The sequence below is a fragment of the Choloepus didactylus genome, chromosome 7, assembly GCF_015220235.1.
Source record: "Choloepus didactylus isolate mChoDid1 chromosome 7, mChoDid1.pri, whole genome shotgun sequence".
Taxonomy (NCBI): Eukaryota; Metazoa; Chordata; class Mammalia; order Pilosa; family Megalonychidae; genus Choloepus; species Choloepus didactylus.
Window position 1 is genome coordinate 119961997 of NC_051313.1, and position 15973 is coordinate 119977969.

Genomic DNA, 15973 nt, shown 5'->3' on the forward strand with positions numbered 1-15973 from the left:
TTTAAGATAGGCAGGATTTAATTATTAATATTATGAACTTTTTATTACAGATATAAGGGTACATTTTCATTTGCTTATGAAAAGATCTAATTTCTATGACCAGTGGTACAAGTCTCTGGCAAAGGGAAGATGGTACGATGGTATGGAGTGCTAAAAAGAATAGCATTGAAGAGCTAAATAGCTTCTGTTTACTAAATGTTTTCCCTGTGCTGGGTATTATTCTAAACATGCCATATGAATCTCATCTTTTGGTCTCTCAATATTGTAGAGAGATTAGTAGCCCCTTTGTACAGGCGAAGTACCCACAGACTCAGAGGGATTAACAGTCTTGCTCAAGACCACATCACCAGTAAGTCAGAGAGGTGAGCTACTAGTCCAGGTTTCTCTGATGCTGAATGATATTCTTTACCACAAATACTTCCTCTGTCTCTCCATTTGATGTTGGAAACAGATCACTTGTTTTCTAGGTTTCACAGGCTCCACAAACAGAGGGGAATTGTGCCCCAAGAAAACCACACCAATAACAGTTTTGATGAGACTTTGTACTTAGCCTTGTTACTGAAATGAATTATGGCTTTTGGGGCATTGTGATGTATTTTGCATGTGGAAAGAACACGTCCTTTTGGGATCCAGAGGGTGGGCAGCAGTGGTTTGGAACTATATACCCCAGAAGAACACGTTCTTAAACTTAATGCCTACCTGTGGGCCTGAACTTTCATAAATAGGACTTTTTGGTGAGGTTACTTCAGATAAGGTGCAGCCCACCTGAATCTGGCTGGGTCTTAATCCTATTAGTGAAGACTTATAGGGAAGGTCACAGAGGAAACAGCCAGAAGCTGAAAGTCAGTGGAAACTGGAGAGAATGGAGAGGTCAGGAGAGGCTACTGTCATGTGCATTGCCATGTGACTGAAAAGCTAAGCCCAAGGATTGCTGGCAGCCAGCCCTAGAACGTGTCTTTGGGGAGAAAGCATAGCCTTGATGACGCCTTGATCTTGGACTTCTCCCAGCCTCAAAATCGTAAGGCAATAAATATCTGTTGTTTAAGCCAGCTCAATGCATGCTATTTGCTTTAGCAACAAGGAAACTAAAACAGACCCTCACTTTCTAAGCCTTGAGGACAGTGGCAGGGCCTCCCAACAAGGAGGCTGTAGAGGGGATTACTTCCAGGCTGTCAGCAGCTGAGGCATGAGGCATCTCAAGGGAAGGAAATACATAGAAGGTCTTCTTGGCTCAGGCCTGCAGGGTTTTATTCTGTCTCACCTCTAAATTAAATAGTAAACCTTTATAATCTATTCTATAATGTATCTCGCATAATTGTTTTGAATTATGCAGAATAAAGGCAATTGTGAAACCCAGGGTGGTAACATAGCTTAGAATCAGTCACACACAAGCAAAAGCCCTGTGGACTTGGGGCAATATGACAGAAACCTCTAAAAAACCCTGGGTTGGAATCCAGGTTCAACATCTTTATTGAATCAGTGATCTTTTCTTTTTGACTTGTAAGGAGTTTTAGTTCAGGCATGCAATTTTTAAATCTCTCCATATGTTCACCTGTGAAAGTCAGTGATGCCTCACTCAGTGCGGTGGGAGTGAGGAGTGATAAAAACACACAAAAGGTCTTGGTACATAAGAGATCCAGCTGCTGGATCCCTTCTGCTGTTGGGGCCCCATATTCTTAGGTGACACCTCCTCAGGGTACTTAAATTTAGGTCATTACTGCTAGGAATGTGGCATTTCTATTTCAGCATCCTTCCAGAAATAACTTTAGGTTGAGGCATTTAGCTAAGCCCTTTCATTTGGAGAGATGAGAACAAGAGTGGGTAAAGTACTTGTGCCTAACTCAATAAGTGCTTGACTCATATCTCACTGCCAATTTAGGACTCTCATTTCACTTTGAATCCATGTTCTGGATGTATCAGGGGTACTTAGAGGAATAAGTATTTGAGGCCACAAACCAGCGAAGCCATAAATTCCTAGATAAGACAACCCCTGGCCGAAGGTGGATTTTAAAGGACATGTGTACATTCCTCGGCACAGTAGCTGTCTGTACTAGAAGCACTCCTGCTACATATCAGTAACTTCAAAGAGACGTGTTTGCAACCTTGCAAATCCCGGCTTGGCTCTGAGCCTGTCTTGTTCTTACCGATATAAACCCCTGTAACCTGCCAGGCGGTAAGGAGCACTACTCTGAACATCCTGGAACACCCAGGACCAACTTCCCAATCTGTAAGTTCCCTAATAAATTTACTGTTTTGCTAACTGGAGTGGCCTGCTTCGTTTATCAGGCTTAAGTGCCCATCAAACTGTGGCAGAAACTATTCTGTAGCTTCACACCCAGACAATTGGCAAGCCAGCCAGGGGACCAAAAACAAAACAAGTTGAAGGAAATGGGAATCCGGAGGAAATCCTGGGGCAACCAACTTCCAGTATTTGGAGAGAGGTAGCCCATTTTTTAGAACAGTTATGCCCAAGTGCATGAGTACAGGGATGTTCTGAATTTGCCAGCTGGAGTGTTATTTGTCCTGCAGGAGAGCCTGGGGGGAGGGGGGTGGTGCAAAGGGAAATTGCAGGGAGAAAATGCCATTGTGGCCCTGCGTGGCTCTCATTATGGGCAGCTGGATATGCTACCAAAGCCCAGTTAAAAGCAGAAGCAGAAGAAAGGAGATTAGAAGAAGCTTTAACTCTAGAAAAAATATTAGGTTAGCATCTTCCAACAACACTGATGTATTAGCAAAAAAGGTACAAACCCAAGAGGGGCCATTAGAAGTAATGGCATGTAAAGTTGCTAAAATGCGCAAAGGAGAAGCATGCCAAGTGGTTATCCAGAGGGAAGACTGGGATCCGAAGGCGTGGATCCCTGGGAGAGTGCAGAAGTGGGAGAATGGGAGGAGGAAGTTGAAACTGAAGATGAGCCTAAACAAGCAAAGCCATTAATTACTTCACAAATGAAAGTAACCAGAGATCCAGATGACCTTCAGGAAGCAATCCCTGCTCAGAAGCAAACAGTAATGAGGTAGTAAAACCTTGCAGAATTAGTAGAATTAACAGAAAAGTTTAAACAAAAGGACTGAGAGAGCATAGCTGCTTGTTTACTAAGATTTTGGGACATAGGGGGAGAAAGAAAGTGTTATGTTTTCAGGAGTGGAAATGGCAAAAATGTTAGCATAACTATGCATCCTCTCTTTGTCAGCATCTTTCCCAGGCACAGCAAAAACCTAATGACATTGAAAATGTATTAGTGTGGTGCATTTTAGTTGCAAAGTTAGTCTGGCCTAATCAGGGGGCCATGCTGTCCACAATAGGCAAATGGTTCTCTATGGAAGAACTACAGGATACAAGAGAATCAGGAATGAAGCATGTGGTATATGCTGAACACTTTGGTGGACCAGATGGCGCCTCCAGCCTGGTATGGGACATTAGTAGCTATTCTGAGCCCACTTGACAACCGGCCCAGTCACTGGGTGGCAATAGCAGACTGGGCAAGACAAGAAAGAATACTGTCGAAAGAGGTAAGGAAAGTAATCAAAGAGACCTAGCAAGGGAAGGGGCAAAGGGGGCCTGTATTGTAATCCGTAAACAATTATGGGCTGATTTAACTGCCGCAGGGACCCCCATAGAAAAAAAATAAACAACCTAATGCTATATTAGAAGGACTCTGGCAAAAGCTGCGTAAAGAGAAAAGATATCAGCCTCTGCCAACATCTAAATCTGTGCCACCAGTTATCACTCCCACATCATCCTCTGAGGAAAGAAAGTCTGGTGTAAAGAGGTGGATATCCCCTACCCCTATAGATTAGGGGTGGGACCATGGTCGCCTGCAAATATTGGCCGCAGCAGGTGATCGGAGGCCTCACATAGAGTTAGTTATCTAGTGGTTTCCAAGAAAATATTTGCACATAGTAGCCCTTATTGATGCTGAAGCAGAGTGCACACTCATCTATGGGAATCCCTGGAGATTTAATGGGTCCATAAAGGTGACATATGGGTATGGAGAAAAAGCCATACAAGTAGTGCTGACATTGCAAGTCAGGCACCTCACCCCCAAAAGTATATTGTATGTATTTCTCCCATTCCCAAATATATATTAGGGGTGGATGTGTTACAGGACCTACACCTTACCACCACCACCAGTGAATTTTGCCTTCACATCTGCACAGTGAAATCCATTATACGGGTGATGCTTGTCGGTCCCCAGAGCACCTGCCCCCACCCAGAAGGGTTACCCATACCAAGCAATATTGCCTCCCAGATGGACATGCTGAAATCAGTGAGAGGCTACAAGAACTGGCCAGAGTGGGGATCATACAACCAGCACAGAGCCCATTTAATACTCCTTTATGGCTGGTGAAAAAACCTGATGGTAGTTGGAGAATGACAGTTAATTATCAAGACTTGAATAAGGTTGTTCCTCCTTTTCTTGTTGCAGTACCTAATATTGTAAGGCTTCTTGATAATTTATTGGCCCAGTTAGGAGAGTTCCATCATGCACTAGACTTAGTAATGCCTTTTTCAGTATCCCACTAGTTGGAGATAGCCAAGATCAATTTGCATTTTTGTGGGGAGAGCAGCAGTGGACTTTGCAGGGTTTACCGCAAGGTTACCTACACGGTGCCACCATCTGTCACGGAATGGTAGAAGCTGATCTAGCAAAATGGGGAAAGCCACCAAAGTCTGCTGAGTGTCACTATACTGACAATATTATGTTTACTTCTGACAGTATTACATCTCCAGAAATGGTGGCCCCGCTGTTACAGTGCCTTTTAACAAGCCAAGATCCAGGGACCTGGAAAGTCTGTAAAATACCTAGGGTGCAAAGAAGCTAAGAGACACATTTTGGAGAGAAGCTAGGATTTGTAATCCAGTTTGCCCCCAGGAGAGGCTAAGAGCTGACACAGACCCAGATGCTTGGAGACACTGGGAGATGCAGACAAAAGGATGTTTGGAGATGCTAAGTTAAGAGATGAAGCCCAGAGTTTGTCCTGGAGAAGCTAAGAGAGGACTCCCAGGTGCTTAGAGAGAAATGCCCCAAGAGAACAAAGCAGAGAGCTGAGAGAAGCTAAGAGAGACAGAAGCCCAGAGACATTTTGGAGAAAGACATTTTGAAACACATCCCAGAGCAAAGGACCAGCAGATGCCAGCCATGTGCCTTCCCAGCTGACAGAGGCCATTGGCCATACTTTAGTGAAGGTATTATCTTGTTGATGCCTTAGTTTGGATAGTTTTATGGCCTTAGAACTGTACATTTGTAACTTAATAAATCCCTTTAAAAAGGCCAAAAAAAAAAAAAAATTCTTAGAGTGGTTTGGTCAGGTAAGACAAAGGTCATTCTGGCAATGGTCATAGATAAAGTACAAATGTGTCCAACTCCTCACACTGTACAGGAACAGCAAGACTTTATAGGCTTATGAAATTACCAGAGACATTTATATCCCACCTAGCTCAAATACTTTGACCATTACATAGATTGATTTAAAAAAGGGGTGGCGGGGGCTTACTGGCATTGGGACTGAGGCTGTGCTAGTATTCCAACAAACAAAAATAGCTGTAAAACAAAGCTGGTCTCTAGGTACTTTAATAGCAGGGCAAGCTTGTGAATTGGATGTTGCCAGCTCCAGAAGGGTCTGGTGGGGCCTGTGGCAAAAACAAAATGGGAAGCAGGTACCACCCGGGTTCTGGTCCCAGCTATGGAAAGGAACAGAGCAACGATATAGTCCTACTGAAAAACAACTGTTAACAGTATATCTTATTCTTATGCAAAGTGAGCCTATAACAATGACTTTGCCAATGATTCTGCAGTCGTTTTTGCCAGTACATGGATGGGTCAAAGACACTTGTATTTGACCAAAAAGTACTTGTGCACAGGCTAGCACACTGTAAGAACGGCATGCTTGTCTACAGAAATGGAGTTTTTTCCATACCAGCCAACTATCTGAGGAGTTACATAAATTATTAGGGCCAGTTACAAATGTAGAGAGTCTAAATTCTCCTACACCATGCCACCAATAAAGTAACATCAATAATAGAAGGTGTAGGAGTCCCAACTAAGGATGCCTGGTAAACTGATGGTTCCTACAGATGACAACCCCATCAGTGTACAGTAGCAGTTCAAATAACTACAGACACCATATGGATGGATGAGAACATCAGAGCCATCAGTGGGCTGAGCTATGAGCCATCTGGAAGGTTACAGTCCATAAGCCTATGTCGGTCTCTGTATGCACTGATAGCTGGGCCCTGTACCATGGTCAGACTCTCTGGATGGGACAGTGGCAACAGGAGAAATGGACCAGAGTCAGTAAGGACATATGGGGGAAGATATCTGGGTTAAGGCACAAAATCCCAATGCCAAAATAACCATCTGGCACATTCCAGCCCATACCTTACGCACACCTCTGGGAAATTTGGAAGCTGACAGCTTAGCTAAAATTGGATAGGTTGATGAAAACCATGACCAAGCAGACTGGCTACACCAGAAGTTGGGACACAAGGGTCCTAAGACTGCATGGGCATTATGTAAAAGGTTACATTTCTCTTTGAAATACAGCGATGTGCTCACAGCCTGTGAGTCCTGTCCAGCGTGCACTCAACGGAGGAGCCGACCCCTATCCCGTAACATGGGGCAGATACTGAGGAGAACGCAGGCTGGGTATACTGGTTTGTATCTGTTATGTCCCCCAGAGAAAGCCATGTTCTTTGATGCAGTCTTGTGGGGGCAGACATATTAGTGGGGATTAAGTTGGAACCTTTGGATTAGGTTGTTTCCATGGAAATGTGCCCCACCCACCAGTGGGTGATAACTCTGATTGGATAATTTCCATGGAGGTGTGGCCCCACTCATTCAGCATGGGCCTTGATGAGTTTATTGGAGCACTATATAAGCTCGGACAGGAGCAGGCTTGCTACAGCCAAGAGGGATGCTTTGAAGAATGCACAGAAGCTGAGAGAGTGGCTGCAGATGAGAGACAGTTTGAAGATGGCCATTGAAAGCACACTTTTGCTCCAAAGAAGCTAAGAGAGGACAAATGCCCCAAGAGCAACTGAGAGTGACACTTTTGAGGAACTGCAGCCTAGAAAGGAACGTCCCGGGAGAAAGCCATTTTGAACCCAGAACTTTGGAGCAGACGCCAGCCATGTGCCTTCCCAGTTAACAGAGGTTTTCCAGACCCCATTGGCCATCCTCCAGTGAAGGTACCCAATTGCTGAAGTGTTACTTTGGACACTTTATGGTCTTAAGACTGTAACCGTGTAACCAAATAAACCCCCTTTTATAAAAGCCAATCCATCTCTTTGTGTTTTGCATTCTAGCAGCATTAGCAAACTAGAACACTGGGCAACACCAGCAAATTGACTATATAGGACCCCTTCCTCTATCAGATGGACTAAAGTACACACTAACCTGTGTAGATACTGCTTCAGGTGTTCTGCAGGCTTTTGGATGTCGAGGGAATCAAGTTTCAACAATATGAGGACTCAAGAAACTTCCCTGTACATATGAGTACCCACAACACATTGACAGTGACTAAGGCACTCATTTTCCAGGTCACCAAGTCTAGAACCAGGTGCAAGAAAGAGAAATTGGCTGGCATTTTCATCTTCCATACAATCCCTAGGCTGCTGGTCTCATAGAAAGGAAAAATGGTATTTTATAACAAATACCAGCTGCGAAAAAAGAAAAAAAAAACAAAACAACAAAAAAAAACCAGCTGCAGCAGTTATCTCCCAACTACTCATTGCATGGGTGGGCCCCTCATTTACAGGAAGCAATTAGGCTGTTAAACAGAGAACCAAAGGCTGGAAAAACTTCAGCATATGAGCTTTTGAGAGCCCCAATGCCCACTCCATTAGCAATAAGAAATAACATTGGAACAAGGTATTCTTCCAATTAGAACAGAACAGGGGCTTGAATTGAAATTGCCACAGGCCATACCCAAAGGCACTCACTAAATTTGCTGGGGCTTCTGCTGGAAAATGCCACCCAAGTGAATAGAATTCTTATTCCTTAGGACGGGGTAAAGAATCAGCAATAACTGACTCGTATTTTATATGTAGAAGGCCCCCATTGCTCTAGTTTATAGTCTCTTCTCTAGAAATTGGGGCAGAAGTCAAACTCTTCGTATGGCTTAATACACAGGCTCCTTTATATAATGTTCTACCTCATGCCATAGAACCCTTGGGGGCTAGAGTTTGGTACAATCCCCAGGGAAGAAACCAATGTTGGGAAATATCTTATCAGGAAATGGGTCTATAACTTGCATATTACTGAACAGTCATGACCTCCCTATGTCAGTTCCCGCTAAATATCTTGTATTTTGTCTTTAGGTGAATGTTTCTAATTTTTACAACAGAAGGAAATTAATTCCTGAAATGTGCAACCAAAGCAGCTGCAACTCATTACCAAACTGTTGGGTGTGTAAACAGTTGCCAGCTTTCCCCAGAGATGGAACTCGTTGGATAGTATCACCTTTTAACCTAACAGAGGGGTGTTTGGGGATTTGCTTCTCTAATTTTCCCCTTGACATTAGCAGGCAGAGGTACCAGTATACTATTGTGGATTCTGCCTCCAGATGTGCCCCTTGATTACTGCTCAGGGATATTTGCAGAAGAGGGACATGCAGAGGGAATTTAAGGCATGCAGAGGGGTGGAGCATGAGGCCATAAAACAGAGAAGTCATAAATTCCTAGATACACAGACAGCCCTCCCACTACACTATGTGGATATTAAAGCACATGTGCACCTTCCTAAGTATCATAGCTAGCTTTCTGTACTAGAACCTATCAGTAACTTCAAAGAGACATGTTTATGATCATTTAATTCCTGACTTGACTCTGTGCCATCCCTGTTGTTGCCCATATAACCCCCTCTAACCCACCAGGAGGCAAGGAACACTAATCTGAATGTCCAGTGGCCACCCAGGACCAGCTTCCCAGTCTGTAAGTTCCCTAATAAACTATTATTGTTTTGCTATATGGAGTGGCCTGCTTCATTTTTCAGCCGTAAATTTTCATTGAACTTTGACAGAGCCAATTCTGCAGGCTCACAGCCAGAATACCCTGACATGACTCTCTCACCTAACTGCCTCTCCTTCCTGCCTGCTTGTCCAGGATTCTCTCCTCCCCCAACCACTTTTGAGGGCAGGAACCCTTAACTTTTTCTTGGCCCACACAGTGCCAACCCACCCAGAAGAAACAAGTCATTTTTACCCTTGAAAAGACACCATTTGCCTTACACAGATGAATCAATGCAATATAACATGCTTCCCAAGATCCCTGCTCCTGACTTGAGGCAAACTGCCATTCAATTTTGGATTCTGTGATAAAGACAACCTATGCAATCCCTTCTGACCACAAAGAAACCACAAACGCAGACATCACTCCAATTATTTTGATGTTTATTTACTTTCAAGTAACCAACTGAAAAAACTGACCAGAGTTTGGATATGAGTATTACAAAAAGCAAGATGTTAAAAAAAAAAGCAGTGTAAATTCATCTTTACATTTAGATACTGAAAAAGCAAGTCCAGCACGACTGATCTAAAGAGGTATAATTAAATGTTACAACCAACAAAGTCGAGGGAAGGGGAAATATAAGGCAATCCTAGGTTCTTGAGGTGCAATAGTTTCAAAGACAAACACAGGCAGAGGAGAGAGGAGCCCCTAATCCACCTCCTCAATGGTGGGGCCAGACCCAGAGCTCCCCCTGGAGGCCTGAGCCCCGAAGCCACCAGCCCCGGGGCCGCCCGCGCCCTGGTACAGCCCGCTGATGATGGGGTTACACACCTGCTCCAACTCCTTCCTCTTGTGCTCAAGCTCATCCTTCTCCGCCAGGGTGTTGGCGTCCAGCCAAGAAATCACCTCCTGACACTTGTCCAGCACCTTCTTCTTGTCCGCCTCGCTGAGCTTGCCCTTGAGCCCCTCATCCTCCACGGCGCTCTTCATGTTGAAGGCGTACGACTCCAGCGCGTTCTTGGCAGACACCCTCTCGCGCTGGACCTCGTCCTCGGCTTTGTACTTCTCGGCCTCCTGCACCATGCGCTCGATCTCCTCCTTGCTCAGGCGGCCCTTGTCGTTGGTGATGGTGATCTTGTTGGCCTTGCCCGTGCTCTTGTCCGTGGCGGTGACGTTCAGGATGCCGTTGGCGTCGATGTCGAAAGTCACCTCGATCTGGGGCACGCCCCTGGGTGCCGGGGGGATGCCGCTCAGCTCGAAGCGCCCCAGCAGGTTGTTGTCGCGCGTCATGGCCCTCTCGCCCTCGTACACCTGGATAAGCACACCGGGCTGGTTGTCCGAATAGGTGGTGAAGATCTGCGTCTGCTTGGTGGGGATGGTGGAGTTGCGCTTGATCAGGGCGGTCATCACGCCCCCGGCCGTCTCCAGCCCCAGCGACAGGGGGGCCACGTCCAGCAGCAGCAAGTCCTGCACGTTCTCCGACTTGTCCCCCATCAGGATGGCCGCCTGCACCGCCGCCCCGTAGGCCACCGCCTCGTCGGGGTTGATGCTCTTGTTGAGGTCGCGCCCGTTGAAGAAGTCCTGTAGCAGCTTCTGCACCTTGGGGATGCGCGTGGAGCCCCCCACCAGCACGAGGTCGTGGATCTGGGCCTTGTCCAGCTTGGCATCCCGCAGGGCCTTCTCCACGGGCTCCAAGGTGCTCCGGAACAGGTCGGAGCACAGCTCCTCGAACCGCGCCCTGGTGATGGACGTGTAGAAGTCGATGCCCTCGAACAGGGAATCGATCTCCAGGTTGGCCTGGGTGCTGGACGACAGGGTCCTTTTGGCCCTCTCGCAGGCGGTGCGCAGCCGCCTCACGGCCCGCTTGTTCTGACTGATGTCCTTCTTGTATTTCCTCTTGAACTCCTCCACAAAGTGGCTCACCAGCCTGTTGTCGAAGTCTTCACCGCCCAGGTGGGTGTCCCCGGCCGTGGCCTTGACTTCGAAGATGCCGTCATCGATCGTCAGGATGGACACGTCGAAGGTGCCGCCGCCCAGGTCGAAGATGAGCACGTTGCGCTCCCCCCTTGCCGGTCTTGTCGAGCCCGTAGGCGATGGCGGCGGCTGTGGGCTCGTTGATGATCCTCAGCACGTTGAGCCCGGCGATTACCCCCGCGTCCTTGGTGGCCTGGCGCTGCGAGTCGTTGAAGTAGGCCGGCACGGTGATCACCGCGTTGGTCACCGGGTAGCCCAGGTACGCCTCGGCGATCTCCTTCATCTTGGTCAGCACCATGGACGAGATCTCCTCGGGGTAGAATGCCTTGGTCTCCCCCTTGTAGCTCACCTGCACCTTGGGCTTGTCTCCGTCGTTGATCACCTGGAAAGGCCAGTGCTTCATGTCCGACTGCACCACCGGGTCTCCGAACTTGCGGCCGATCAGCCGCTTCGCGTCGAACACTGTGTTCTGCGGGTTCATCGCCACCTGGTTCTTGGCCGCATCCCCGATGAGCCGCTCGGTGTCGGTGAAGGCCACGTAGCTGGGGGTGGTGCGGTTGCCCTGGTCGTTGGCGATGATCTCCACCTTGCCGTGCTGGAACACCCCCACGCACGAGTAGGTGGTGCCCAGGTCGATGCCGATGGCCGTGCTTTTAGCCATGCCGGACTGCTGCGCTCGGGCTGCGCTAACACTCAGGCTTGGAGGCGGCGGAGCGATCGATGGCGAGAAGCTCTGAGATTGCCGAAAACCGGACACGGGTTCGCTCTCTCGGTCTCCGGGTGTGCACAGAACAAGCCGCAGGGCTCCGCTCACCTTTGCTGCTTCTTAGAGGCGGCGCCGTCCTGTATTTATATGCGTTCTCGGAGCCCCGCCTTTTTCCTGCTCAGCCAGTCACTGAGTCCGGCGGGGCGGACGGGTCGGGAATGTTCCAGGGGGTTCCTCTGGCGTTCGGCCCCCTTGCGTTTTGGCCCCAGTCAGCGCCCAGGTGCCGCCCCTCCCAGAACTCTCCAGACTCTTCTGGTCCCGCTCGGTTGAAGCGCGGGCGGGGGAGGGAGGGAGGGAGGAGGTGAGGCGGAAGGTGGTGCGGGGTGTGAGCAGCGCGGCAGGGGGCGGAGAGCCGGGCGGGGAGCCAGAGGGCGAGGGGCGTGGTCGCGGGTGACATCGCAGCGCCCGCCGCCGCGTTACAATGGCGATGTTGTTTCTGACCTCACGGGTCTGTTTGGAATCAGGATGACAGGACGCCGCCCGGCTCAAAGTGTCGGGAGGGTAGGGGTGGGGGGTGGGTGGACACCGACCGCGCCGTTTGTATGTTTAGCGAGCCCCTACCTGCGGGGCTTCGCAATCCGAAAGATTTCCAAACTGGATCCGAGACGGCGTGAGAAGAGGTGAGCCAGGAGGACTCCGATGGAATGGGGTTGGAATAGGCAAGGCCAGCGGGTCCTTGTTTGAGAAAGTGCTGCAAAGTTCTTTAGTTGGTTTAGGTCTAAGGTTGTTGGATCTATTGAGGACCTCCAAGGTGGCAGGAAGTAGTTCCAGCTACCCAAAAGAGGGTGGTGAGCAGCCCAGGAACACGTCAGAAAGATTTTGGAAAATGAAATAAAGTAAACTAAAGTAAAATAAAATAATAAAAGAAAAATTAAAGCAAAGACGTTGGAGCTCTTTCCTGAGCTGTCACTGGCCTCAGAGAACATAAGTTTTATTCCGGAGAAAGATATAGGAAGAGACTACCTGTAGTGCTCCACTTCTGTGGAAAAAACTTGTGTGGTCTTGATTGGAGTTCTAGACCCAGCTTCAGACTTGTTGAAATGTACTCCAAAGAATCCCTATTAGAGAGGAGTTCTAGACCCAGCTTCAGACTTGTTGAAATGTACTCCAAAGAATCCCTATTAGAGAGTAAAGGAGTCCAGGAGGGGAGCAGAAACTCAAATGTCGACATTTATTTTTCTTGGGGAGATGGGAAGGTAAGGTAACCTTAGCTCAGCAGAAGACAGGGACAATCCCACAATAAAATATGTCAGAGACCAAGGAACAAGACAGTTAAATCAGGCCCTGTGAATGTGGAAATAGTCCACACCCATTCCCTTCTACCTTCTGAGTTGGCTGAGAAGACTCTTGTCTATCTTGTACTGAAAGCACTCTGCCCAAATCCTATCTCATTCTTTCTCAATAGGCCTCAGAAAACCATGGCTACTCCTAAAGGAATGGCCATCGGCATCGACTTGGGCACTACCTATTCGTGCGTGGGGGTGTTCCAGCACGGCAAGGTGGAGATCATCGCCAATGACCAGGGCAACCGCACCACCCCCAGCTACGTGGCCTTCACCGACACGGAGCGGCTCATCGGGGATGCGGCCAAGAACCAGGTGGCTATGAATCCCCAGAACACTGTCTTTGATGCCAAACGTCTGATTGGTAGGAAGTTTAATGATCCTGTGGTGCAATCAGATATGAAACTTTGGCCTTTTCAAGTGATCAATGAAGGAGGCAAACCCAAGGTGCGGGTGTCCTACAAAGGCGAGAGGAAAGCTTTCTACCCTGAGGAAATCTCTTCTATGGTACTGACTAAAATGAAGGAGACTGCTGAAGCTTTTTTGGGCCACCTTATCACCAATGCTGTGATCACCGTGCCAGCATATTTCAATGACTCTCAACGCCAGGCCACAAAAGATGCAGGTGTGATTGCGGGACTCAATGTGCTAAGAATCATCAATGAACCCACAGCTGCTGCCATTGCCTATGGCTTAGATAAAGGAGGTCGGGGAGAGCGACATGTCCTGATCTTTGATTTGGGTGGAGGAACATTTGATGTGTCCATCCTGACCATAGATGATGGGATTTTTGAGGTCAAGGCCACAGCTGGGGACACCCATCTGGGGGGCGAAGACTTTGACAACAGGCTGGTGAGCCACTTCGTGGAAGAGTTCAAGAGGAAATATAAGAAGGACATCAGTCAGAACAAACGGGCAGTGAGGCGGCTGCGTACCGCCTGTGAGAGGGCCAAGAGGACCCTGTCATCCAGCATTCAAGCCAACATTGAAATTGATTCACTCTATGACGGTATTGACTTCTACACAACCGTCACCAGAGCCCGGTTTGAAGAATTGTGTGCAGACCTGTTCCAGGGCACCCTGGGATCCGTGGAGAAGGCGCTTCAGGATGCCAAGATGGACAAGGCTAAAATTCATGACATTGTTTTGGTGGGGGGCTCCACACGTATCCCCAAGGTACAGAAGTTGCTGCAGGTCTACTTTAATGGACGTGAACTTAACAAGAGCATCAACCCCGATGAGGCAGTTGCCTATGGGGCTGCAGTACAGGCAGCCATTTTGATGGGTGACAAGTCTGAAAAGGTACAGGATCTGCTATTGTTGGATGTGGCTCCCCTATCCCTAGGGTTGGAGACAGCGGGGGGCGTGATGACTGTCCTGATCAAGCGCAACTCCACCATCCCCACCAAGCAGACACAGATCTTCACTACCTATTCTGATAACCAGCCTGGGGTGCTGATCCAGGTGTACGAGGGTGAGAGGGCCATGACGCGGGACAATAATCTGCTGGGGCGCTTTGAACTCATTGGAATCCCTCCTGCACCCAGGGGAGTCCCTCAGATTGAGGTGACCTTTGATATTGACGCCAATGGTATTCTCAATGTCACAGCCATGGACAAGAGCACCGGCAAAGCCAACAAGATCACTATCACCAATGACAAGGGCCGCCTGAGCAAAGAGGAGATCGAGCGCATGGTTCTGGATGCTGAGAAATATAAAGCTGAGGATGAGGCCCAGAGGGAGAAAGTTGCTGCAAAAAATGCCTTAGAATCCTATGCTTATAACATGAAGAGTGCTGTGAGTGATGAAGGCTTGAAGGGCAAGATCAGTGAGTCTGATAAAAAGAAAATACTGGATAAATGCAATGAGGTCCTTTTGTGGCTGGAGGCCAATCAACTGGCTGATAAAGATGAGTGTGATCACAAGAGAAGGGAATTAGAGAGGGTGTGTAACCCAGTCATCACAAAACTCTACCAGGGAGGATGCACCGGACCTTCTTGTGGAACTGGATATACAACTGGAAGGCCTGCTGCAGGCCCCACTATCGAAGAAGTAGATTAATCCTATCTGGGACTGGAGGATTCTAGGGTGCCTCTCAGATGAATTTTGTTCCTCTCATCTTCAAATATCATTGATTCTGAAATTAACCAGATCTGAACCTAAGGTGACCATCCTTTGGATTCTGATGGAGGAGTCTTGTACACAACCTTTTCACACTTGAAGGTCCTGTTTTGACACTGCAATGGGACTCTTAGGAAACCTAGGCCCCTCTTTGAACCGTTTGATGAATTTGAATGTCTGTTATTTATTTCTGGCCAGCCTCAACTTTCTTCTTCCTGTGTGGATGGTTATTTGTCACTCAGTAAATTTGTTCTTAAAGCAAATTACTTTTGGTATCTTTAGTTTGTGAGTGTATCTTAAAAATTAGTGAAAAGAAGAGTTCATGGAGAGAGTGTGTTCATTGTGATCTCATTGTGAATGATTAAACTGCTAAGGGCAAAGGAATTGTTTCAAACAGGAAGATAATTTTTAACAATCAGCTAGGTCACTTGCTAACTATAGTTACTGTAGTAGTTACTGTGGTTAAACCAGTGCTATCTAGGCTGGTTTAGGTGCTTTAGGCATCAGCTCCAAGAGGCAAACTTCACCTTGATGTCCTGATGTGACTTACTTGGAGGGATCTAGGAGATCCAACATGTATGTACTCACAGTCCACTTATGACAAATGGGTACTTTTACGTAGAGATAAAGTGAGATGAGAAATGGATTTCGTAGTCTTATAGTCCATGAAAAAAATATTCCACCTATTGTGTCATGTCGCATATTTTGTATATGCTTGAAGGACATGAGTATAGAATATAAGTGTGTAACTGCATTCATATCCCTCTGTGTTTGAGAGGATAATATTTGAAAATGAAATACTGGAAGGGATATGGACAGTCCTAGGCAAAAGTGTATAAGAAATGTGGAGACGGGGGTTGGGTCCTTGGGAGAAATCTTATT

At 47.5% G+C, this 15973-nt stretch overlaps 2 protein-coding genes across 2 annotated transcripts; one reads left to right on the plus strand and one right to left on the minus strand.

Moving 5' to 3' along the window:
- Nucleotides 1-9369: 9369 nt before the first annotated feature.
- On the minus strand, nucleotides 9370-11866 carry LOC119539982 (heat shock 70 kDa protein 1-like). The gene is given in 2 exon segments (XM_037843926.1): nucleotides 9370-11011; nucleotides 11013-11866. Coding segments are annotated over 2 exon segments (1926 nt in total). The 5' UTR covers nucleotides 11583-11866; the 3' UTR covers nucleotides 9370-9655.
- Nucleotides 11867-12217: 351 nt separating this feature from the next.
- On the plus strand, nucleotides 12218-15492 carry LOC119539382 (heat shock 70 kDa protein 1-like). Its single transcript, XM_037842909.1, has 2 exons — nucleotides 12218-12307; nucleotides 13093-15492. Exon 2 carries the CDS (start codon nucleotides 13106-13108, stop codon nucleotides 15029-15031), a length of 1926 nt encoding a protein of 641 aa, XP_037698837.1. The 5' UTR covers nucleotides 12218-12307; nucleotides 13093-13105; the 3' UTR covers nucleotides 15032-15492.
- Nucleotides 15493-15973: the final 481 nt, after the last annotated feature.

What these genes read in the sequence shown, in the direction of transcription:
- LOC119539382 (XM_037842909.1), top strand. Translation starts at nt 13,106, where the DNA reads ATGGCTACTCCTAAAGGAATGGCCATCGGCATCGACTTGGGCACTACC.